The sequence below is a fragment of the Panthera uncia genome, chromosome B4, assembly GCF_023721935.1.
Source record: "Panthera uncia isolate 11264 chromosome B4, Puncia_PCG_1.0, whole genome shotgun sequence".
Taxonomy (NCBI): domain Eukaryota; kingdom Metazoa; phylum Chordata; class Mammalia; order Carnivora; family Felidae; genus Panthera; species Panthera uncia.
The window spans coordinates 10,751,818-10,778,863 of record NC_064809.1 but is presented as its reverse complement, the minus strand read 5'-3'; the positions used below and the strand labels follow the sequence as shown (position 1 = coordinate 10,778,863).

The 27,046-nt window shown below is 35.0% G+C and overlaps 1 protein-coding gene across 4 annotated transcripts in view; it reads left to right on the top strand.

The window, feature by feature from the left end:
• Positions 1 to 27,046, top strand: part of UPF2 (UPF2 regulator of nonsense mediated mRNA decay) — a 110,826-nt gene that overhangs the window by 59,137 nt on the left and 24,643 nt on the right. For all 4 annotated transcript variants that reach the window (XM_049626827.1, XM_049626830.1, XM_049626828.1 and 1 more), the window contains exons 9-16: positions 1,502 to 1,610; positions 9,299 to 9,412; positions 11,936 to 12,052; positions 13,142 to 13,327; positions 16,955 to 17,158; positions 17,878 to 18,153; positions 20,206 to 20,389; positions 26,142 to 26,281. In XM_049626827.1, the coding sequence (XP_049482784.1) occupies positions 1,502 to 1,610; positions 9,299 to 9,412; positions 11,936 to 12,052; positions 13,142 to 13,327; positions 16,955 to 17,158; positions 17,878 to 18,153; positions 20,206 to 20,389; positions 26,142 to 26,281 (1,330 nt within the window). The remainder of the gene's footprint in view (positions 1 to 1,501; positions 1,611 to 9,298; positions 9,413 to 11,935; positions 12,053 to 13,141; positions 13,328 to 16,954; positions 17,159 to 17,877; positions 18,154 to 20,205; positions 20,390 to 26,141; positions 26,282 to 27,046) is intronic.

The window sequence follows — 27,046 nt, the reverse complement described above, 5'->3', positions numbered from 1 at the left end:
GAGCCTGGCATGTAAGAACTAAGTAAGTGATTATTTGTAAAATAAATTATAATGGTTAAGGAAGAATGCAAAGTTTTTCAGGCTCTTAGGTTTGAATTTGAGCACTTTTCTCCCCTTTCGAATTTACCTCCATTCTCCCTTTCTTTGCTATATCTCCTCTTCCAGCTGAGGCTTAATCTGTCCATGTTGGGAGTTTTCCAGATCTAATCCTAAGCATTGCATGGTGTGCAGACTTTTCTCTCATGATCAAATCATTTTCTCATATTCTGTAGTGATGTATTTAGGGATAACTAAGGCCTGTAGGATTGTTTGTTTCTGTCCTCAATGGCTTTGGGCTGTTGTAGTCTTTTGAGCTCTTGGCTTGAATTTGTATAGTTTTTATTTTTATTTTTTTATGTTTAGTTGTATGAGAGAGAGAGAGAGAGAGGGAGAGTGGGGAAGGGGCAGAGAGAGAGGGAGACACAGAATCTGAAGGCTCCAGACTCTGAGCTGTCGGCACAGAACCCGACTCGGGCCTTGAACCCACAAACCGTGAAATCATGACCTGAACCGAAGTCTGACGCTCAACCAAGTGAGCCACCAGGCGCCCTGAATTTATAGTTTTTAAACTTCCTTCCTTACTGTCAGCTCCACATTACTTTGTATTGTCAGTACAGCTGCTTTTGTGAGTTCCTCACTGCTTCTCACCTATAGCGTATGATCTGTCCAGTGTTGCATCACTGGGTAATCGAGTTTTATAAAATAATGTCTGTGGAAGGAAGTGAAAATAAATTTTAGCTTGTATGTTCATTCTGATTAGTAGTGGCTGCTTCGAGTGCTGTGTTAATAAGCAGGATTCTGGAGCTGCATTGAAGTTTTATGAGAAAGTGCTCTAATAATGAAAGGGGGTGGCAGTGTGAATGACCACATATTTGTCATTTATTGTCTAGAGTAAGAGGAGATAATAGACACTGTGGGAGAATCTGAGTAGGTTCTGTAATGAGGAAGGTACAGAAGTTAGTGTGTGGTTTTGTGGTAATCTTTTGCCTTCTTAGATACCTTCTTAGTTATCAGTTACTGTTTCACTTTAGACATTAAAGTTTCCAAGTAACTTATCCATGGATAAATGAAGGAGATAGTTTTAAAAGGATTCTGTTTTGCACTATTTGAGTTACCTTTAGGGTTGTTTACTTAGTAATTACATGGTTAGAAATTTAGGCCATGTCAAAACTTGGTGTTCTCTCTGCTTGGTATTTCATATTTTACCAAAATTGTATACTTAGTGAAATTGCAGGTGTGCGATAAATGCATGGAATAGAAAATACCGGGTTATTAGTAAGCTTTCACAAAGCAAATTGAATTTCCATATGCTTCATTATGATGGCAATAATAGGCAAGTCTGTGTGATTACTAGTTTTTATCATCATGTAATGTGTAAATATATCTGAGAAAATTTAAATTTTAAAATGAATTACTTCTGGTATGTCTTTCCTCTTACATATATCACATATAACTTTTGCAGGTTGGATTTGCTACCATTTTATGCAAGATTGGTTGCTACATTGCATCCCTGCATGTCTGATGTAGCAGAGGATCTTTGTTCCATGCTGAGGGGGGATTTCAGATTTCATGTATGTATTTAAGCATTTATTTTGTTTTATATATATATACATATATATATATATATACCCACACATATATACTTATAAGTTAAGTGAGGATTCTTTAGTTTAAGAATAAGATTATCGTATTGGTAAGCATATTTTTGAAATTTGATAGTGGTATAACAGTTCAGAATGTATGGACTTCTAAGTTTGTAAAATGTAAATTTTCTCAACAAAGCTTGAAATTGGTAAGTGATGTTCCAGTTTGGAGATGAGCTGTTGCTGCTACCTTGTTTCCTACAGGTACTACACTTGTTGGTTTTGTAAAGGAAAAGCCATCCTCTGAGGTCAAGAGAGTCAGCAGGTCTCATTGGTGTTCCCACGAGAAACACAGGATTGGCCCTGTGAGTCAGGGCACAGTGCCTGGAGGACACCTGCTTAGGTGTTGGGAGTCCAGATATCTGGGGCACCCGACATTGCATAATTGCTCTGATCAGTGAATGCTGTTCTGGCCCACTTTTTACTGACTCTTCCCTAAACAGCCTTTACCTTGAATAGTAGTCAGGGACCTGTTTCCAGACAGCTTCTCTCCCTTTCTAGTCCTAGGAGTCTTAACTGCCTGTTAGTGGTTCTCCAGATCCATATTACCCGCTCACCTTGTGCAGGTGCTACAGATACAGCATTGAAAGGAGTAAAATGACGCCTTAGTGTGTCTGAAAGTGCATATTGGTAGACTGAAAAGACATGAAATTCAAGTAGTTATGTTAGCCAATGGAAAAATTGTGTTGACAGAATTTAGCTTTATAGCAGGTTGCTTGGAATGCAAGTAAATGTTTGCTATGCTCACGATGCACTTTATGCACTCATTATACAGAAATTGGTATTGCTGAGTGCTCAGAGAACAGAAATAATTCCTGAGATGAGGAATCTCACAACATAGTTGGGAAGATAAGACATAAATACTCACAAAAATAACAGTGAAATAAACATTTAAACTCTAAATATATTTAATATTATAAAGAATGGCATGCTTAATTGCCAAATGAATTGTTCAAGAGTGAGAGCCTTGAGTTCGGAGGAAGGAGAGAATCTCAGTGAGGTGTGGGTTGGCCTCTAGGCTTCTTGCCATAGAAGCCAATTTATATGAGATTTGTGGTTAACGTTTTTCTGGGGCAGTTTTTGCTGAAGTGTGTTTTGAATTTTTATGGATAGTATTAAGCAAGGACAGGATTCTCTGTTTTAAAGGAAGTTTGGAAACACTGACATCAAGAAAGTTAAATGGTTGTGTTTTGTTTTGTTATAAGAATTCCCAAAGCTTTAGTAGGGTAATGTGCAGTGTGAACCTCCTGGAAGGGGTCGAATACGTAGTCAATCAGAGAACACACTTTGGTAAATGCTGCCATTTGAGGGACTGACGTGTCAGAAATTGTGATATTCTTGTTGATTTATTTAATCCCATCGTGCAAAACAAGGAACTGTTTTACTGGCAGGCAGTATGACTCTATTACATGAGTTATATGCATATACCCCTCAACTGTATCCAAAATTAAACAACACACAGGTTGCTGGACCAAGCATAATTAGTGCTTTTGGTGAGAAACTTAAAATGAAGTATATTCTATTCATGTATACGTCCCCTCCCATCTTTGATAATTGGGGTGGGAGTTGAGGAATTGGACAGTTTTGTTCCTGATATAATGCTCCATTACAACTCAAAGACTTACCAGAATTCTAGAAATCTGCAGACTTTGCCAATGACTTGTTATCAGTCTCTCTCTCTCTCTCTCTCTCTCTATATATATATATACACAATATATATATATATACACACACACACACACACACACACACACACACACACACATCGGTCTGTATATATGCTCAACTTTCCCATCCTTAAATGAAAATAAAAATAGCAACAAGAAAATGTTTTCCAGCCTCACCCCCTATCCTCTTTCACTTTCTTCTTGAGTTTTTTTAGAGTGTACTTGCCTCTTCTGCTTCTTCAAAGACATTTACCCTTTGTCTTGCCATCATAGCAAACCTCGCAGAGACCACCAGCATCATCCTAATCACTTCATGCCAGTTGAAGTCCTCGCAGATTCTGAACTGCTGGACTGTTCTTTTTTTCTGTCATTCTGTCTCCACCACTTGCTAGCATTGTTAACTTTGGTCAAGTTACTTAGGTAGTATATACTGGTATCTTTTTATACTGATATCTTTTTAAATGGGATTGTTGTTATGGATTAAACTAAATGGATATAAAGTTCATCACACAATGCCCAGACATAGATATTATTATAACAATAATTATCCTTTCTCTCCTACCACTCTCTCCTGGCTCTTACGAGTGCTATTCTCAATATCATTTATTGATAGTAAAAATATTTTTTTCTTTTTTCCAACTGAGTTTATTTGTTTGCATTCCCACACTTTACTTCCTTCAACCTCTTTTTTGACAAGAACCCATTTTACCCAGGATTCAGTTGACATCGATTTCTCAGCACCCTCAAATACATATTTCTTGCCAGAACCTCTCTCTTGGTGCTTAGTAAGTTTTCATGCACTTATAGCTAAATACGTCCATTAAAAAAAACAAAACAACTCAGTACTTCTTAAAAACATCTTTACCCTTGGGGCGCCTGGGTGGCTCAGTCGGTTGAGCGTCCGACTTCAGCTCAGGTCATGACCTTGCAGTTCATGAGTTCAAGCCCTGCGTCGGGCTCTGTGCTGACAGCTCAGAGCCTGGAGCCTGCTTCTGATTCTGTGTCTCCCTCTCTCACTACCCCTCCCCCACTCTCTCTCTTTCAAATATAAATAAACATTAAAAAAAATAAAAAAAAAAGTCTTTACCCTTCACTTCCTCATATCAACCTCTATTTTGTCTGTAAATTTGCAGTATTCTTTTTATCATCACTAAGAGAAATACTTCTGCTTTTGTCCCTCGGACATTCAGGAGCCAGCATTCACCAAATTCTGTTGGCACCATCTTCTAAAACACCTCCTCAAATCTAGCATCTCCTCTTCTTAAGCTGAATGATGAGAAGAGCATTTTACCCAGGTTTCCCTGTCTGTTTCCTGTCCAGTTTCCAGCACGTTGTCGTAATCTGATCAATGTGCCCGCTTCTTAAGAACCTCACCTAAGGGGTGCCCAAGTGGCAGGGTCTGTTAAGCATCTGACTCTTGGTTTTGGCTCAGGTCATGATCTCACAGTTTGTGGGTGTGAGCCCTAAGTCGGGCTCTGTGCTGACAGCATGGACCCTGCTTAGGATTCTCTCTCTCCCTCTCTGTCTGCCCCTCCTCCGCTCACATTCTCTCCCTTTCAAATAAACGTTAAAAAAACAAAAACACCTCACCTGAGAAATAAACCTGGTTAACAAAACTATATGAAATCTCATACAGTAGTCAAATTCTAGTTTTAAAACAACAGATCTGCTAATTTGACCAACGGATTAGTAAAGGTAACAGAAATGAGAAACCAGGTATACTTGAGGTCAGGATTTGGAGGAGGAATTTGGTAATATGTTTCAAGATCCTTAGAGGCGTTTATACATTGGACAGTTTTGAGAGTCTGTCCTAAGTAAATAATCTGATATACCCAGAAAAGTTTTATTCACACCATGAATTAGTAGGAAAAAGGAAAATAATCTAAAAGCCCAAGAATGAATTAAGAAAATGGTCATATAATCAAAATGCTGAAATGATATAGAGCCATTGGTAGTAATATTTAGCAAAAAATTTTCATAACAAAGAGAAGGTGCTTCTTTTGGGCAAAAAAAAAAAAAAAGAAAAGAAAAGAAAAAGCCACAAGCTATAAAATCATAGCATAATAAATTTATGGTTGTGATGTTAAAATGCTTGGAAAGTTAAGAACAGAAAAGGATTACATATCAGTATGTCAGCTGTGGTTGTCTTTGGATAGGGGCAATAGAAAATATTTTTTCCTTTCTAGTTTTCCATGCTTTCCAAATTTTCAACAGAGCCTACTTCTTTAATAATGGAGGTGCAACTGTTGTTTAGATATGAGCATATCAGTCTAACTCATTGACATTTTTAAAATCAGTGGTCTTTCAGCTTTTTAAATCAAGCCTCTTTAGTGGTAAAATAAGTTGACCACATATCCCAATTTGGCATATTTGTATATAAATTATATGTGTTTACAGTTATATCAAATATCTTATGTAAATTTATAAAATAAAAGCAAATTGAAAGGTATGATATATCAGAAACAAATACAAGTTCCAAGATTTTTTCAAACCACACTCTAATAGATCAAGAGTCTTGCCCACCCTACCCTGGTTATCAGTGGTCTATACCATAAAATAAACAAAATTTTTGAAGGCAAATTTGCTTGTTTTGTAGACTCAGTGTCTACTTAGTGTTTAGTATATAGTAGATTTTCCAAAAAATTAAAATGGTAAAATGAATAAAGTTTATGTAAAACAAAATGAGCAAATTATAGAGGAAAAAGTGTAGTATCTGTTTGGGTAAAGTTATAAAAGAGCCAGTTTGGGGCAGATGAGCTTCCTTGGATAGGCCTTTGAAATCCTTACTTTTTATATGTTGACATATCTGAAAAGTTTTTGTTAATGTTTATGAATTTAGTTATTCAGTTGATCTCAATTTCAGCAGTCATTAATAAATGTAAGGATTTTTGCTAAAGATTGCTTATATAAGTAAAATTGTATAAGAGACATTGAACCAAATATATATATAAAATTTTATGTTGTTTATTCATTTACTTTTGCAGAAGTGTTTTGCTGTGTCTTTTGATCAAAGGAGTCAACAAATGAGACTAGAAAATAATGAATAAGGAGTCAGAATAAGTTAGGCTTTTTTATAAGTTACAGCCTTTTGAAAAGCTTTTATGTTTTTCCTCTGAAAATGAGGGAGTGAGAACTGATTTCTCATACTTAATTTAAAAATTAGATAATTTTGTCACGTTAGTTAGATTGTATCTCCTTAACTTCAATAATATTTAGAATAATTGTGGATGATACACTGTGTTACATGTTTTCAAAGTTATAATGGTCAGTAATACTTAAAATTGTATGATACTCCAGAACAGTTGTTAAGAACTTGTACGTCCAGAATCACTCAAAGAGATTTTCATATATTTCTCAGCCCTACTCCCTCTATAAAGATTCAGCTTTAGCATATCATTTTTGAAATGCTTCCTTGTACATTTTTTGTTTCCATATTTCTTCAACTGTAAAAGAAGCACATGCTCAATGTGGATTATTTAGAAAACATAAAGGGGGAAGCCCCATAATTTCATCACTTTATTTAAAAAATTTTTTTTTAACGTTTATTTATTTTTGAGACAGAGAGAGATAGAGCATGAACGGGGTGGGTCAGAGAGAGAGGAAGACACAGAATCTGAAACAGGCTCCAGGCTCTGAGCTGTCAGCACAGAGCCCGACGCAGGGCTCGAACCCACAAACTGCGAGATGGTGACCTGAGCTGAAGTTGGATGCTTAGCTGACTGAGCCTACCAGACGCCCCAATTTCATCACTTTAAAACAGACTTATTAATCTTATAGTGTATTTTCTTTACATTTTTTCCTCTGTAGTTGTTGTGATGAATTTATAGTGTATATACAATTTTCCATTCTTTATTTCTCACTGAGAAGCTTTTTGCAGTCACTTCAAACACCTCTTACGCATCATTTTAAAGATTGTATAATCTGTTGTTCTGTACACTAATTACTTAGAAGTGAATTGAAGTGTAGTTGTCAAGTTACGACCACCACTATTTCCATCATCATCACCCTCCTTATTTTTATCTTTATTTAACCAAGTGAGCTGACAGATTCAGGGAATTTATGTGAGTTACCTTTAAGATTATATACCCCCCAAAATGGCACAAAATGACAACAATGGCTCAGATGTTCTAACTACAGATCATTTGCTCTTTTGTATCACTACAATACATATATAAACATTAAACATTTTCTTTTATTTGTTCACTCAGTGAACATTTATTTAGTGTCCACATATTAGTGATACAAACATACAAAGATGGATAAAACTAATAATAGCTAATATTGACTCTCCCTGGTCTCAGGCACTGTTGTGTGTGCTTTACATCAGTTCACTTAAGACAACTTTTATGAGGTAGGTTACTTTTATTAGTTCCATTTTAAAGATGAGGAGATTGAGGCACAGAGTTTAAGTAACAGCTAGTAAATGATAGAGCTGGGATTTAAACCCAGCAAGTCTGGTGCAGGGTCTATACTCTTAATGTATCCTGGATAATAAGCTTAATCACTATGAGGAGCTTTTCATATGTAGCACTTAACATAACATTTATTTGTGAAAGGATCTTTATGAAAGCTGTGCTCTTTTCTGAATTGCTGAAACAGTAAAGGTTAAAGTTCTAGAAGTTGACTTTTATGATTTTATTTTTAATCAGTGCAGTTTTATTGATGCTTTAATAAATACTTGTAGTGAGCTTCTAGTTTGCTCTGAGTTTTTAAATGAGTAAACAAACATAGTTTTGTTTACAAATTATCTTTGAAGAACTAAAAAACCTAAACACCTACCACTGCTTACTATAGACAGTAGGTCCTTAAAATTGAAGATGATAAACTTAAGTGTTAGCTCTCTGAGTATGTATAAGTTTAGTATTTATAAAATGATTATCATGAACTGTCCGGTGAGGTTAGGCCTTATTTTAAAATGCAGTACATACTAAGGTAGTGGGATTCTCCAGTACTAGTTAGTAGACTGGGATTTTAGTACTGATCTTTCATCAAGTCATTTGAGAGTTTTATGTCATTTTGTTATTTTAATTATTAAGCCAGAATTATAACAGCCATGTGGTACAAATAAGATAGGATAGGATAGTAATCTGGAAAAGTAGAAAACACTGAAAAAACTTTTCAAGTCACCACCATATTGAACAATTGCATAAGACAGGAGAGTATTTTGAAAAACTATACTAAACTAGCACAAGGCACCACCATGTTATTGTCACTGTTGCTTGCATAGGTTTCTAGACTGTAAGTTGTTTTCTGATGAAAATGTAATCCATTTACATTTATCTTGCTATGTCTGTTTGCACTGTACTGTTGTAAGAGGGTTTTGTTGTACTGAATACTTCTTGAAATGTGTGCCTAAGTTAGAGGCCTTATATTTGCAAAGGATTTGAATTTTGGTCTACAGTTTTGATGATAGAAAAGAATAGTGATTATATTGGAAATTTTGCTGTAATGAAATTATAATAAAAAATGCAAACTGTAGTTCACAAGTGTAATACATGAAGCTTTAATAATATTTTTGCTTAAGTGAACTCTTGGTACTTATTATTTTTAAGTTAGCATTTCCTAAAATGTGTTCCTTATTAATTTAATGGGATGTTAACTAGTACTTGCTAGTATTTCAAAAGGGAGTTTATATTGCCAAATAAATTTGAGATAAATTGAATTAAGTTAAACAGTCCTCTTTATTTGAGAACCTATTTAAGCCTGATAAAGTGTATTGTTTCCCCAAATTACTTGACCGTGGAACTGTTTGCAAATCATATCCCAGCACTTGTGTTCTGCAGAGCTTATATTGCCTTAAATGAAAGTAAGTTGTGTAGCAAGAAATTTACCCAAATTTATTTAAAATATTTGGAATGAATGCAGACTTAATAAAATAACATTTCTTATCACAAGAGATTTCAAAATGCTAATTCTCTAAGTTAATGTCTCCTTTCTCTTAATTTGTAGGTACGAAAAAAGGACCAGATCAATATTGAAACGAAGAACAAAACTGTTCGTTTTATTGGAGAATTAACTAAATTTAAGATGTTCACAAAAAATGATACACTACATTGTTTAAAGGTTAGTGCTGCATTATTTGTGTTCTTTTAAAAAAATTTTTAATTTTTTTTTTGCTTTTTATTTATTTTTGAGAGAGAGAGAGAGAGAGAGAGAGAAAGAGAAAGAAAGCGAAAGCACGGGAGGGACAGAGAGAGAGAGAGAGAGACAGACACAGAATCCAATGACAGGCTCCAGGCTCTGAGCTACCTGTCAGCACAGAGCCCAACACGGGGCTCGAACCCATGAACCGTAAGATCATGACCTGAGCTGAAGTTGGACGCTTAACCAACTGAGCCACCCAGATGCCCCTTGAGTTGTTTTTAATAGACAAATTTAAAGTTTTGGTTATAAATGCTGGAAAAAATGAATTAAGTAAGGAATATTTGTTTAATCTAAAGGAAGATAGGAGTGAAAGGGAATATTAAACAGATGAACAGAGTAGAAAACAAATAATATGCTAGAGATGCAGCTATCACAGTAATTACATGAAATGTAAAAGGACAAACTACATGAAGTAAAAGCCTGAAGAATATAAGGCTTGATTAAAACAACACTGTAGGCTGCCTATAAGAAACATACCCTTAAATACGAAGACCATAAAGGCTAAAGTAAAAAGATGGGAGAAATATACCAGGGAAGCATTAATTAAAAGTCACCTGGTTTCATTATTATCAGGCAATTAAGGCACAAAGCATTTGTTAGAAATAAAGAAGGATAGTTCAGAATGATGAAGAGGTAGTTTTAATAGGAAGGTATTACCTTACTGAATCGTTATGAATCCAGTAAGGTAGCTTCAGAATATATAAAGCAAAAATCAAGGAAAGGAGACATAAACAAATTCACAAACGTAAAGGGTTGGAAACACCTTTCACTAGCTGAAAGAAGCAGCAGACCAAATCAGTACATATACACAGATTTGAATAACACAACAACCTGGATCTAACTGACACTCTACCCAACAGCATCAGAATTTACAATCTCTTATGATATACATGGATCATTTACCATAATTAACCATTAAAATAAAATCTCAGCACATTAGGGGTGCCTGGGTGGCTCAGTCGGTTAAGCATCCGACTTTGGCTCAGGTCATGACCCTACAGTTCGTGAGTTTGAGCCCCGCGTTGGGCTCTGTGCCGACAACTCGGAGCCTGCTTCAGATTATATGTCTCCCTCTCCTCTGCTCGCTCGCTCTTTGTCTCTCAAATGAAATTAAAAACAAAAAAAAGAATCCCAGCAAATTCGAAAAGACTGAAATTATTCAGATTATGTTTTCTGTCCACAATGGAATTAAGCAAGAAATTAGTTAATAAGTAGTTATATATGGTAAAGCTGATACAGTATAGATGGAATAATTCTACATTTGGAATTGATTATTATTAACAACAACAAATTTTGTATCAAATTGATTTCCTAGGGATATTATTAGGTAGCTTACACAAAGTGGGTCTCATGGATTCAAGTACATTTGGAAAACCCTGAGTTAAACAAATTTGCCCAATTACTTGACTGCTTGATTTCTTAACAGTGTTTAAAATACTAATAGTCATTGTAAATATTCAAGGGGTTAAGTTTCGTAAACCTAGTTGGAGCATCTCAGGTGACTACAAAGTACATTTAGAGAAACTCTGGATAACATTTTAAGAGGGATTGTTAAAGATTTCTCAGTGCTGTAGTTGAAGGGAGTCATACCATGGAACAATTTAAACATTAGTATATTGCTTCATAATAATTATTACAAATACATAAGAAGGATATACTTTTTTTGACACAAATTCCATTTCTATAAGTTTTAAGGTTATTGCACAGATTTATCTACAAGGATATTAAGTATTGTTAAGTATTGTTAAATATTAACAAGTAATGTTAAGTACACAATTGTTTAAATAAGAAATTGTAAACAGTTTTAATATTCAATAAATAAGAATCATTGGAGTTTTATTGTAGTTCATATTATACAGAAATATGTCCCTTTTAAATCATGCCATGCAAGGGTAAATAAGGACACAGCCAAAATAGTTATATTATCTAAAAAACACCAAGTTATTAAATGATGTGGTATATTTGAATGTGTTTTGGTTTAGAAAATATGCATAGAAAAAGATTGGTAGGATAAATACTTAAATGCTATGGTAATGTGTTATGTTTGTAAATTTCATACAATGAGCCTGTTGTAGTCAGAATTTTACAAGTAAATATCATATAAACCAAAACAAAAAAGCCATTTAGAAAATGTTAGCTGTGTATGGTGCAGATATTTAAATACATAGCATCTGATAATCAGTATAGAAAGGGCTTTAATATTAGTTTTTCATGTATTTATCTGAAAGGAAAGGCATTAAATGTATTGAAGATTTTAGATTAAATTTTTGTGGCTGAACACAAAAGATACTTAGCAATGACTCTTGTTAAGCTAACGTAGACTAGCTTTTGTTTTTCACACTGATATTTTTAAGATTGTTACACACAGTAGATCTGTATTTTCTTTCTCTAATAGGACTGAAGTATTGTCTTTGTGTTCTCTCATCATCATTATTATTACAGATGCTTCTATCAGACTTTTCCCATCACCACATTGAAATGGCATGTACTCTACTGGAAACATGTGGAAGATTTCTTTTCAGATCTCCAGAATCACACCTGAGGACCAGTGTACTTTTGGTAAGGGCTTGAGGATCCTGGCAAGAGCTTGAGGTTCTTGATTTACTTCAGGGGTTAGAAATATTATATTGACCAGTACCTATGATCGATCTTGCTCTGCAGCATAAGCTAGAACCTCCCATATTTATGTGCTGCGCAGCCAGTCCAGGAGAGTTGCAAGAATTTTTCCCACTTGGGCGCCAGTGAGTTCACACTGTTGTAAAGGAGGATTAAGTTCAACCCCAAATAACTTTTGATAAATGATTCAAATGAGCCAAGTACTCTTAATACTATTATATTAGAATCATTGTTATGGATGTTCTTGGATATTCAAAGAAGCCATTGTTAAGTGCCATGAGCATATAAATTATAAGCTTAAACATATAAAATTGAAATTTTAAATTAAAAACAACTTTAAAAGTTAACTTGGGGTAGAAGTTATTTCTTAAGCTAATTAGAATACTGAAATGGCCATCAAGTTTCTTGATCAGTTAAATTGTTATGCTTACTGATAATACCCATGCATTCCCTTGCAGTCTTGGGACCTTTCCAAGTGTGGTGGAGGGAGTATTGGTGTTAGTGTTAAAGGGAGCTCAGGTTTAGGAATCGCCGGGCATGTACTGTCATTATTTCAGTGTTGCTGTTACAAAAGTCTGGATTGTGTCATTTTTTTTAGATGTTATTTTTTTAAAAATCTAGTTGTGAGCCTAAACATTCTCTGCCAATGCTATTTAAAATGAAGAAACACAAGAATTTATTTCTTTAAAAATTTTTTTAAAAATATTTATTTATTAATTTTTTTTTGTTTTTTTTGTTTTTTGAGAGAGAGAGAGAGAGAGAGAGAGAGAGCGAGCGAGTCGGGGAGGAGCAGAGAGAGGGAGACACAGAATCTGAAGCAGGCTCCAGGCTCTGAGCTTTCAGCACAGAGCCCAACATGGGGGTCGAACTCATGAACTGGGAGATCATTACCTGAGCTGAAGTCCGACGCTCAACCAAAGGAGCCACCCAGGCACCCCTAATGTTTATTTCTGACAGCGAGACAGAGAAGTTTTGTTGGGAATAAGTATTAGAATAAAAGTATTTTGACTAACTTAGACTTTTTTATTATAGGAACAAATGATGAGAAAGAAGCAAGCAATGCATCTTGATGCAAGATACGTTACAATGGTGGAGAATGCATATTACTACTGCAACCCACCTCCAGCTGAAAAAACAGTGAAAAAGAAACGTCCTCCTCTCCAGGAATATGTCCGGAAACTTTTATACAAGGATCTCTCCAAGGTTACCACTGAGAAGGTAAATCTCATCGAAATTATAAAGTAATAGTAAATTTGAGATTTGTGGGAGTGTTAAGGTTGTGTAATATTCGGGGGCGCCTAGGTGGCTCAGTTGGTTAATCATCCGACTTCAGCACGGGTCATGATTGCTCCGTTCAGAGTTCGAGCCCCACGTCAGGCTCTGTGCTGACAGCCCAGGGCCTAGAGCCTGCTTCTGATTCTCTCTCTCTCTCTGCCCCTCCCCTGCTCGTGCTGTCTCTGTCTCTCTCAAAAAGAAACTTAAAAAAAAAAGATTATATAATATTCAAATTTATTCTTCTTCCTCCTAATGATAGTAGTATTAAGAGCAGTGCACTTTCCTTCTATCCATTGCACTAAATTATTTTAGGTCAGGAACATATATTTCAGCTTCCTTAGGTCAGTTTGTTTTATAAATTGCTTCAGTGTTTGACAAAGTATGCATAAGAAATTGAATCAGAGCTGTTAAATTTCAGCACTGAAGTTTAGGAGAGGTAAGATTAGATTCCAAGTTTAATTATGGTTGATTCTATACAAAAGTTCCTAAAATGGAATTCATATGATGATACTTAACATATAGGACTTATGTTTTGTTTTCTTTTATGATTCTTACTCTGAAGTAGCAATTCTTTCCATTTTAATTTTGCTGTTGTTTATGTTTGTAATTACTGCTTTGTCTCTCATATTCTATAATCAGTTTGACTAAATATTTTCCTTCAGTATAAAGGATTATAACTTTGAGTGGGCTTTCGGAGGTCCATGGCCTTCTGAAATTTCATAATTTTGAATGTCTAGGGCTGTTTATATTTTTCTAGAGGGAATGTTTATAGTCTTCCTTAGATTCTTAGCAGGGATCAATTTCCAGAAAAGGTTAAGAACTACTAACCTATTTTCTTTTTCTTTCTTTCTTTCTTTCTTTCTTTCTTTCTTTCTTTCTTTCTTAATTTTATTTTTTTAATTTACATCCAAATTAGCATATAGTGCAACAGTGATTTCAGGAGTAGATTCCCTAATGCCCCTTACCCATTTAGCCCTTCCCCCCACCCACAACTCCTCCAGTAACCCTCTGTTTGTTCTCCGTATTTAAGAGTCTCTTATGTTTTGTTCTCCTCCCTGTTTTTATATTATTTTTGCTTCCCTTCCCTTAAGTTCATCTGTTCTGTGTCTTAAAGTTCTCATGTGAGTGAAGTCATGTGATACTTGTCTTTCTCTAATTTCGCTTAGCATAATACCCTCTACTTCCATCCACGTTGTTGCAAATGGCAAAGTTTCGTTCTTTTTGATTGCCGAGTAATACTCCATTGTATATATGTACCACATCTTTTTTATCCAGTCATCCATCGATGGACATTTGGACTCTTTCCATACTTTGGCTATTGTTGATAGTGCTGCTATAAACATTGGGGTGTATGTGTCCCTTCAAAACAGCACATCTATATCCCTTGGATAAATACCTAGTAGTGCAATTGCTGGGTCGTAGGGTGGGTCTATTTTTTAATTTTTTGAGGAACCTCCATACTGTTTTCCAGAGTGGCTGCACCAGCTTGCATTTCCACCAGCAGTGCAAAAGAGATCCTCTTTCTCTGCATCCTCGCCAACCTCTGTTGTTGACTGAGTTGTTAATGTGAGCCATTCTGACAGGTATAAAGTGGTATCTCATTGTGGTTTTGATTTGTATTTCCCTGATGATGAGTGACGTGGAGCATTTTTTCATGTGTCGGTTGGCCATCTGGAGGTCTTCTTTGGAGAAGTGTCTCTTCATGTCTTTTGCCCATTTTTTCACTGGATTATTTGTTTTTTGGGTATTGCGCTTGATAAGGTCTTTATAAATTTTGGATACTAATCCTTTATCTGATACATCGTTTGCCAAATATCTTCTCCCATTCTGTCGGTTGCCTTTTAGTTTTGCTGATTGTTTCCTTCGCTGTGCAGAAGCTTTTTGTTGATGAGGTCCCAGTAGTTCATTTTTGCTTTTGTTTCCCTTGCCTCTGGAGACATGTTGAGTAAGAAGTTGCTGTGGCCAAGATCCAAGAGGTTTTTGCCTGCTTTCTCCTCAAGGATTTTGATGGCTTCCTGTCTTACATTTAGGTCTTTCTTCCAATTTTGAGTTTATTTTTGTGTATGGTGTAAGAAAGTGGTCCAGGTTCATTCTTCTGCATGTCGCTGTCCAGTTTTCCCAGCACCACTTGCTGAAGAGACTGTCTTTATTCCATTGGATATTCTTTCCTGCTTCGTCAAATATTAGTTGATCATACGTTTGTGGGTCCATATCTGGGTTCTCTATTCTGTTCCATTGATCTGAGTGTCTGGTCTTCTGCCAGTATCATACTGTCTTGATGATTACAGCTGTGTAGTATAGCTTGAAGTCTGGGATTGTGATGCCTCCTGCTTTGGTTTTCTTTTTCAGGATTGCTTTGGCTATTCAGGGTCTTTTCTGGTTCCATACAAATTTTAGGATTATTTGTTCCAGCTCTGTGAACTAACCTATTTTCTTGATTATTGCAGTTGCTTTGTTAAAAACTTCACATTTAAGTAAGATATGATTGAAGAGAACATTTCAAGGTTAACTCTACAAGTGTGGAACTTTTTTGTTTTTAGGAAAAAAATGTAAAACAAGTTAACTTCTGAACAGAGTAAACCTGGGGGAGAAAAGGCGTACAGTAATACTCATGTTATATATGCGACTTTGGAAATTGGACTCAGCTTTCAGAGAGTCAGAGACAGTACTTGTTTCAAACAATAAGCAATTTGAAAGCTGTTTTAGAATTGGCTAAAAGTTTAAAAAATATAGATTGCTTTTACAGTTGATAGCATTAACAGTTCCACTGAAGCTGATTAGAGAACATACTAAGTGCTTGAAAGATGGATTGTGGCTGTAGAGTAGAGATGGAAGGAGTGCTTTGCAATCTGCCAGCAGTATCCTTTTTTTTTTTTTTTTTTTTTTTAGAATAAAAATGGAAAGAACTTGATTATGGGTAGAGCTCTGCTCATCTCATTACCAGTAGAGCTTTTGAAATAGTAATGGCTAACTTTTATGCGGTACTTATAATGAGCCAGACACTTCCCTGGGTATCTCACATGTTTTAATTTGTCTAATCTTTACAACAAACTATGAAATAAGTGCTGTTATTATCCCCCCTTTTGCACATGTGGAAATAGAATGCTGTGTAATGTCAGCCTTGATTTTGTACCCTCCAGTTTAAGTAGTCTTTTAACCAATTGACCTTGGGTTTAATTTACTGGAAATTTTTGATTCATAACAAGTATCAGAGATTATTAACATTAATTATATGCAAAAGAAAATATTATTTTTGGTAAACCTTTATTTTTTTTTAGTGATCTGATTTTAGGAGTGTATGTTATTAGCTTGTATGAAGATCTGGGAACTCTATGAAATTTAGAGACTTTATGTGAATAAATTTAGTGACAAATGTGAGTAAATTTTGCCAATAATTAGAAAAAAATCTCACTTTTCCTATGTCTAAAGTCAAGTGGCTGGTAGAGGATCTCTAAAGTATTTTTCATTTCGAAAATTGTATGACTGCACAGTCAAAATAACTATATTACTGGGTATATGGGAATATTATGTGCTTATGTTAGTAATTGAAACAAAATTCTCTTTATGTAGGTTTTGAGACAGATGCGAAAGTTGCCCTGGCAGGACCAAGAAGTGAAAGACTATGTTATTTGTTGTATGATAAACATCTGGAACGTGAAATATAATAGTATTCATTGTGTAGCCAACCTCTTAGCAGGACTGGTACTCTACCAAGAAGATGTTGGAATCCATGTTGTGGATGGAGTTTTAGAAGATATTCGATTAGGAATGGAGGTACTGAGTACTTTCTTTAAAGGCATCAAATTGGAGTTTGTGGAGAATTTAAACAGCTTTTAAATTTGATTATTGAAAAATAATAATTTGGAAACCTTCCTTTCCTTTCCCGTTATGATGTCAATTTACTATTACTTCTTCAGAGTTAGTGTTTTCTTCAAAAACCCTTTTGTCTCAGATTTCCTGGTCTTGCAGGCTAATGCTGGAGAGTTTTTTGCCTCTTTCTCAAGTTCAGTCAGGCTTTTGAAAGATTGTAGTTTTTTTTATTATTTCTGGGGCACAGTTAGGACTCAAGTGATAGGTGTTTCTAAACCTCTTAATTAGGAGACTTGGTAATCATTCAATAATAATTTCTGTAAACAGTTTTCTGTAAAGGATTTCTGTATGTATATAATTCATGAATTACAGAAAAATTAAGTTTTGGGGGCTTATAGGGAGAATTACATTTTAACTGTTTTGTCAACTCATTTAATGATAGCTTAATACTGAGTTTAGTATTTAACTTGTTCTTTTTGTAAAACATTTTAAACATAGTCATTTCTTAGAGAAAGAATACCCAGTGATGATCACTTTATTTAGAAAAGAAGGAAAGAACCCATTATTTTTTCTGTTTAGTATTCTTTCAGTAATTGATATTATCAAGTGACAGAGGAGAATTTTACCTCTTTTCAAACACATTACTATTCTTTAATGGAAATCTGTGTTTGTTTTTCCTTTAGGTTAATCAGCCTAAATTTAACCAGAGACGTATCAGCAGCGCCAAGTTCTTAGGGGAACTTTATAATTATCGAATGGTGGAATCAGCTGTTATTTTTAGAACTCTTTATTCTTTTACTTCATTTGGTGTTAACCCGGATGGCTCTCCAAGTTCACTAGACCCCCCTGAGCACCTTTTCAGAATTAGGCTAGTGTGCACTATTTTGGATACCTGTGGCCAGTACTTTGACAGAGGTTCTAGTAAACGAAAACTTGATTGCTTCCTTGTATACTTTCAGGTATGTAAACTGAAATACACAGTTTCGCATTTAATGCTTTACTGCGGTTACAAAAATACTAGAGAAGAGATGCTATAGCATTCACATATCACATGTAAGGTGTGCTCATCATTTGATTTACTCCTGCTGCAAGGATGTAGAGATTAAAAAATATATGATGAATTCTATTATATAAACATTCTACTTGCATTGTCACTTTTATAATTGACAGTAATTCATCATTAGTTTGGGAATTATTTTGGTATAGTTTATAAATTTGGTAAAGTAATTTATGGATTATGGTATTTGGTATGGTAATTATGCATTAAATTACTCGTGGGTTTTTTTGTACATCTCATAACATTTTTAACTCATCTATGTTCTGTTTTTAAATCTAAAATTCTTGTTTCTAAAGGATTTAAGGTTTTTTTTTTAGAAAAAACTGTCATTTTTGGAAAATATGTTGTTTTCAACACAGGAAAAAATATTTGTTCATTCATGGTAAATTCTTGGGTTGTACTTTTCATATCTTAATTTTAGTTAATTATGTAAACTTATAATTTAGAGTAAATACAGTATAAATAAAATTCAGATACAAATATGGAGACAGTTCTATAACTTCTATGAAGTTGGTGTTCCAAAAGTTAACTTATAGGTTGGTTGTTTGGAACCTACTCTTTCCCATATAATACAGTGTTATAAATACTGATTAGGGTTAGCTGTTCACTATCAAATTCTCCAGGTGTTACTGAAATAAAGTACCAAAAGTACCATTCAATTCTATATGATCATTCCATTCTGTATAATCTTTTGTTAGTGTTTTCTTCCTTTATTTATTGGTGAAGAAAATAAATCTAAAACTATAATTTTTGAAGTATCAAAACTATCTCCACATAGTGGCTGGTGTTAGATGGGAGGTGAATACTCTCAGGGAAGAGCAGTTTGTTAACTTTGTTCTGCCACCGTACCTGTGCAGTAGAGGACGACATGTCACTCCCTTATTTTCTTAGTTGATAAGCAGAAAATGGGGAGGAGACTTTTGGAAATTTGAGAGTGAGATTGCCTGTTGTATGTAAGGACTATCTTAAGTTGGAGACCATCTGTTTTTGAAAACCAGAGATTTGCTGCAAAATGTCACCTGTAACTATCATCATCAAAAGTAAACTCTCTTTCAGAAGTGTGTTCCTTATTTGCATTTACTCTGAAAGCCTAGACTGAGAGAAAAAAGCCACTTAGAAATATCCAGGAGCAAAAAGAGACCAAAGTATTTTCCATACTGATTAGTCGGCAGAAATGTGTAGTAGGGTATACCTAGGAAATAACGAGTAAGGAGTGAGTGAGGCCGGGGAGATGAGGGCAGTGTGTTCTCCCAGGACAGAGGATGTACAGTGAAGTATGGGAAAGCCAGATGGAAAGTATCACCTGCAGCAGTGCTTCTGCACTTCAATATGAATATGTACCACCTACAGGTATTGTTAAAATGCAGATTGTGATTCATTCGGTCTGGGGTGGGGGCCTCAGATTCTGCATTTCTGACAAGCTCCCACTTGAGGTCCACACTCAAACTGGAAGAGAATGAAAGCACCCAGAAGAATACCTGTTTATATACAAGCAAATTCTTGGGTTGTGCTTTTTAGTTAAACTAAATGTAGGAATTACAAAGTATGAAATCGAATGAAGGAACCAGGCTAGGAGAAGAAAGGAAGGATATCTAAACAGTGCCATATACACAGTGGATGTTCAATGAATGCTTGCTGATTAATGATTTTTTTGTATTTCAGAAACTGTATTTTCAGATACTTTAATTGACCTTTTAAAATTAAAATCAAGGCAGGTAGTATAGAGACAATGATGAAAATGTATCAAAACTATGGCTTTGAATCTGGTTGTTTTGTAAAATCAGTATTTAAACCTGGTTTGGGAGTGGGGTTTCTGCCTTGTGTCAGTACCTAGAAATTTATTTGGTATTTTATTTATGATTTTAACTAGGTAACATCACAATACAGATTATTATTTGAAAGTATTTTGGTTGACAATTTCTTACTGCTAAATTTATTTTTCATTTGTTATCAGCGTTATGTTTGGTGGAAGAAAAGTTTGGAGGTTTGGACAAAAGACCATCCATTTCCTATTGACATAGATTACATGATCAGTGATACACTAGAACTGCTAAGACCAAAGATCAAACTCTGTAATTCTCTGGAAGAATCCATCAGGCAGGTACACGACTTGGAACGAGAATTCTTAATAAAACTAGGTAAGCAACTAATTAAAGAAAATGAAGATGATATTTGGCAGATTGTTTTTAGAATTTGCTTCGTATTATCAGTTTGCTTTTGTATACTTCCTATTTTCAGTGTTGAGTGTTACTTAATAGTGTTAGGTGAGACCTGAGTGGCATATCTGATTTCACTGAATAATCCCAAATTGGAGGAAAGCAGTCATGTAAGTAGGGATGGAAAAAAAACACAATCCTGTTAGCCTTTCTTAATTTTAGGATTTTTGGTTGCTATAATACAAAGTACTTTTGATTAAAGCATCTCTTATATATACAGTATGTATGTATTTTCAACAAGTATTATTTCCTAAGACAACTTGGGCATGACACTGTAGGGAGGAGTATCTGTTAGAAGTTTGGAACTACCTTGTGGAATTTCAGACCTAATTCCCTGGGAGAGTTGTCTCTTTTTCTAAGGACTAGAGAAAATGTGAGAAATAATGTGGTACAGGAGACTTGGTCTATTTACTTTCTCCACATCCTTCTGCAACTATTCTGGAATAAGAGTTAGCTCTTGAACAGTTCCCACAAGGGACTAAATGAGCTGACTAACTTTGTCAGTGGAAATAACTGGAACGAGGTGTAGTCTTTCAAGTCTTGTTTGCTTGCTAATAGTTCTTAGCATGTTAGCATGTTTTAGTGTAGTCATTTCAAAGTGACATGCTTTTAGGCTATTAAGCTAGTGTTTTATTTCCTCCTAGCACTCAGCACCCGTATGTCTGTCGCCGAAAGATCCTTAAGCTTCACCAGTTACACTAATTGCATAAATTTACTATGTTGCATATATGAAAAACTACTTTTCATGGCAAAGCATTTGTGATTTTTTTTTCCTTTAAAACTGTTTTTCTTATTATATCCAGCATTTTAATAGAATTTCTTTCTCTAAAGATCCGTCTTCCTTTGGAGAATATGATTACTGTTATCTAACTGAGCAGTATTTTTAAAGGTGCTACCGATTGTGTAACTATTGACTTTTCTACCACTCCACCCAGAAGGACATATGTGATTCTTTTGTTCTTTGAACTTTGTCCCAAGTCAGCACTTTTTTTTTTCCTTTTCAGATTTCCAGTTGTATAAAATGGTCATTTCAAGCAAAGTACTTATTTACTTATTTATTTCATTTATTTAACATGCTTTAATATAGTTAAGTCTTAGTCTTGTTTCCCAAAAACCTTCATGAATGGTTCTCTCTGTGTAGTGGGCATGAGATAGCACTAGTTTGACACCCAGTTTGATAGCAGCAAAGAGTGTGGTATGCTTTATCCTTTGTAGAGCAAAGGGTTAAATGAAAGGACCGCAAGCTTCTTTTGAGGGGTCTGTTCCTGTTTAGAATATGGCAAGGAAAAAATAGGCCACCATTTGTGAATGAAATTCTAAAGATGATGACAACTGGAATCAATATGCTTCCAAGTCCCATTTTTCTCTTGCTTTAGAGTCTAAATATCAGGAAGAAGATGTACATGAATGAATCTATATTATATTATATAGATTATATTATATATAAAATATATTATATAAATCTATATAATATATATTATATAATATATATAATATATAATGTAGATTATATTATATTAAATCTGTATTTCCTATTGATAGATAATACAGTATCCTTGATAGTTTTTTTTTGTTTTCAAGCACTTTGTAAATTCTTTATTATTTTAACTTTATAACAACCCGATGTAAACCTAATAGTTAATGAGAAGGCACTACAAAATTCCCTAAGATTTTTAAGTCATTTTTAATATTATTAGAAGTAGTACTTATTCATGGCAGAAATCCTGAAAAATACCGAGAAAACAAAAATTACATATTCCATACATAAGAACAATCATGTGTTAACATTTTTTGGTACATGTTCTATTCTTTTGAAATTTTTTCATGTTTGTAGTTATATTACCGGATTTTTTTTCTACCTAATACTTACGAAATTTCTTCCTGACATGAAATATTTTTCTAAGTCTTAATTTTTTTTTAAATTGGCTATATTCCTTTGTATGAATGTGCCATAATGTATTTAATCTTGTTGTTTGATACTTAGGCTGTTTCCAGTTTTACATTAGTATAAATAACATTTCTGTGTGATTTTTGTGTGCATCTTCGTTTTCTCAAGAAAGACATAGAATTATTGGCTCAGACATTCTCTTCCAGTTTAAGAACAAAAACCAAAGTGGTAATAGGCAATATAATTTAGTCAGGCATGGAAGTTGTAGACTGTATAATAATACAAGGAACAGAAATGAAGGAAACAGAAGTGAAAAAAAAGAAGACTCATGAGTAAATTATAAAGCCAACAGTGTATTTCATAAATGAGAAACAAATTCAGTAGAACAGAATAAAAGGCCTAGAAGCATCCCCAATTAAATATAAACTTATTTAGTGTATAATAAACTAGGAATCTTAAAAAATAGCATAAGGGCAACAGGTTGGCTTATAGGAGGAAAACTGATAGAGAGCCACATCTGATATCCTCAAACTCCAGATGGATTAAGGAGCTAAGTATTTTTAAAAAGTTTAAAAAGATATATGATTATCAAATATTTGGAGGTGTTAATTTTCCCAAATTCTAAAACAATTGAAGAAAGCACACACATGGCCACAGATCTGGGTGCTTAAAGCTTTTATACCATAGAAAAATAACTGAAATTAAAATGAGGATAGTTTGCATGTCAGGTTTGTTGCACTTACATAAAGGGCACAGGCAAATTGGTAATAAATTAGAATATCCCAAAAAATAAATGAACATGATAAGGGAAGGCGGGGAGAGTAAGTGTTCTTACTGAGTGCTGCCTGATGCCAGAAATCAAAGACTGTGCTCTCTCTGACATGTTGAGTATGGGAAGAAATGCTCACTGGGGCGCCTGGGTGGCTCAGTCGGTTGGGCGGCTGACTTCGGCTCAGGTCATGATCTTGCGGTCCGTGAGTTCAAGCCCCGCGTCGGGCTCTGTGCTGACAGCTCAGAGCCTGGAGCCTGTTTCAGATTCTGTGTCTCCCTCTCGCTGACCCTCCCCTGTTCATGCTCTGTCTCTCTCTGTCTCAAAAATAAATTAAAAAAACGTTAAAAAAAAATTAAAAAAAAAAAGTTAAAAAAAAAAGAGAAATGCTCAACATGTCTAGTAAGCAGAGAAATATAAACTAAAGCAGTCTAAAAGGAAGTATTACAGTTAACTACTATCTCGGTTATGAGCAGGAAAACTGAGGCACCAAACAGCGTTTTATTGTTTGTCTTCTGTATTTTTATCCCTATGTCCTGTGGGTATACGTTTTTATTTCATTGTTTATTTTAGATTGACGGTGTCCTCGGGGTCAGCAGTAGGATAGTTCATATATACCGTTTAGTAAATGCAAAATGTATTTATAAATTGCTTTTGAAACTGACTTGCAATGCAAATGCAAATGTGTGAAAAATAGTATGTATTTTTCTTAGAAATTAGTAGGAGTATGACTATCAAAACAAAGTGACTTACAAGTTATAGTTCTTCCCAACCTGCATGTTTTAAATGGCTGTAACAAAAGCGTAAAAATAGCCCATGCCATGTGAATTTATCAGTACGTGATATTTTTACCGAGAATGTTTAGATTTAGACAGTCGTGGGGTGCCCAGGTGGCTCAGTCGGTTGAGTGTCCCACTCCAGCTCAGGTCATGATCTCACGGTTTCTGAGTTTGAGCTGTGCATTGGACTCACCGCTGTCAGTGTGGAGCCTGCTTCGGATCCTCTGTCCCGCTCTCTCTACCCCTCCCCCGCTCGCTCTCTCAAAAATAAACCTTGAAAGAATAGATTTAGATGGTCGTGACTTTAAATTTTTGCCTTTGATAACTTAATTTTTTTGTTTGTCTGTTTGAAAGAGACAGAGTGCGAGTAGGGGAGGGGCAGAGAGAGAGGGAGAGAGAATCCTAAGCAGGCCCTGCGACGCCAATGCATAGCCCAGTGCAGGGCTTGCAACCACAAAACCCCGAGATCATGACCCAAGCAGAAACCAAGAGTTGGATGCTTAACTGACCGAGCCACCCAGACACCCCTCTCTTTGATAACTTAGAGAACAGGGGCGCCTGGGTGGTTCAGTCGGTTAAGTGTCCGACTTCGGCTCAGGTCATGATTTCACAGTTGGTGAGTTTGAGCCCCGCGTCGGGCTCTGTGCTGACGGCTCGGAGCCTGGAGCCTGTTTCAGATTCTGTGTCTCCCTCTCTCTCTGCCCCTCCCCTGCTCATGCTCTGTCTCTCTCTGTCTCAAAAATAAATAAACATTAAAAAAAAAAAAAATTAAAAAAAAAAACTTAGAGAACAGTCAAATATTGTTTCTTAAAGTCTGTATAAATGAATAAGCAAATAAATAAAATTTATATATGTAAAATCTAAATTTGTATCTGTGAAATCTAGTAAGTGATGAGAAAATAAGTATTTAAGTTAATGGATTCTCATTCTGAGACACCATCTTCTTTTCTCAGCATTAATTTTCCTTTCTCTCTGAGCATTATCCATCTTTTCTTAAATTTTATTTCCAAACTTGAATGTACCTACTTTAATCACTCTGTACACTCATATTTTTGTCAGTTCAGTTAACTTCTTAGACTTAAGACACTGGAATAATTTTTTTTACTTTTATTGGTTAGTTAATTATTGAAACTCTCTGAACTTCAACATTCCTCATAAAATGAAAGAGTTAAATCATTACATGGTTGCTAAAGTTTCTTTTTGCCCTAATCATCTAAGAGTCTGAATAAAGTATTTATTAAACACCTGTGTGTTTATCAATATATGGCCTCTGATAAGTTTTGAATGTATAAAACAAGGTCTTTGTAGTGAAGAGTCTTATAATCTGATGTCATGTTTTATGAAATCTTAGAAAAAATACTACATGGTGTATTCTTAGATGAAAAGTGCCATGAGAAATTCTCCAAGAGCTTTAGGAGCAGATAGGAGGAAGAGTAATAGATTCAGGTACTCATTATGTGTATTCAGGAAGTAAAATTTAGACTGAACTTAGAGAATGTATAGGACTTGAAAGTACATAGTGAAGGATACTCTGCATTGAGAAGAGTATCTGATGAACAAGATTGCAAGATAGTATGCTTTGTGACAGAAGAGGCCCAGCTATAGGAGAAGGCTAGAGAGAGACAAGGGGAAAGTCAGATCAGATGAGGCATCTTGAAAGTAGAGAGAGTCGTTTGGAATTCCATCGTTAACTAAGAATTGAGTAGGCAGTGAGATGTGACTGAACATAGGAGGTGGGAGCAAATTCAAGCCCAGGGGTTCCCTTAGGAGGAGAATGCTGTTACTGAGGAAAAAAAATTAAGCACTTTGGTGACACGCCTTTGGCTCCTTCCCTTAGTCTTAATTTGCAGACATTCAAATTGATAGCCAAATGTGATTTCTCTTACATGGTTGAGGCAGCATTTTATGTGCTAGTACTTTTTGACATGTTCATCTGAGATGGAGATAAACAGAAGCTGGAAAAAAAGTACACATATATTATTTGTGTGTGTGTGTGTACATATTATATATATATATATATGTTGGTTCATATATATAATGTATCATTGATTTTTTTGTTGAAATGAAGGTCTCTTAGTTTGTAAAATGTTTCTCAAAATAATTTTAAATTGTATTCTTGTTTTACTATTCTGAGAAAATGGCTTTTGAGTCACTTTAATACATACTTCTAAATTAAGTGGTATAATATTGAAAATTTATCCTTTTTTATATACTTCTTCACTTTCTCCTCATTTCAAGGCCTAGTAAATGATAAAGATTCAAAAGAGTCTATGACGGAAGGAGAAAATCTTGAAGAGGATGAAGAAGAAGAAGAAGGAGGAGCTGAAACAGAAGAACAATCTGGAAATGAAAGTGAAGTAAATGACCCAGAAGAAGAGGTGATGACTTTTATTTATAGCAAATAGGTACATTTGTACAAGAGTATCTTGATTATTTGAGCCAAGATTTCCTTGAATGCATAAAATAAGATCTCCTTCCAACCTGCGAACTCTGAAAGTTTCCTGAGAAAGTAGATATAAATGATAAAAATTTAGAACTGGAATGTTTCTGTAATTGGTTTCCATATAATAGGTAGACATTACATTGTTCTTTTAAAAAATGAGGTTGTTGTAGAAACATTCAACCATATAATTTAAATTGGATTATTAAGTATATTATAATAATAGAAGGAAATGAGTGTATCAGACCAATCTTATGGCTGCCTTTGGATTTTGCTACTACACCAGTTAGATAAACAGAATCTAATAAATTAAACAGCCTTAGTAAATGTGACTTCAAAGAGTGACTTGCGGGGCCCCTGGGGGGCTCAGTCGGTCGGGTGGCCAACTCAGCTCAGGTCACGATCTTGTGGTCTGTGAGTTCGAGCCCCGCGTCGAGCTCTGTGCTGACAGCTCGGAGCCTGGAGCCTGCTTCAGATTCTGTGTCTCCCTCTCTCTCTGTCCCTCCCCACTCATGCTCTGTCTTTCTTTGTCTCTCAAAAATAAATAAATATTAAAAAAAAAAAAAAGTGACTTGCTTTCCTATAAATTCCTCATTTGAAGAATTGGGATGTATTACATTTTCTTCACTAAATACATTTCCTCCTTTTAAAAAGTGAACTTGATAATTTTGAAAATTGTATCTTTAAAAAAAAAAATGTGTAT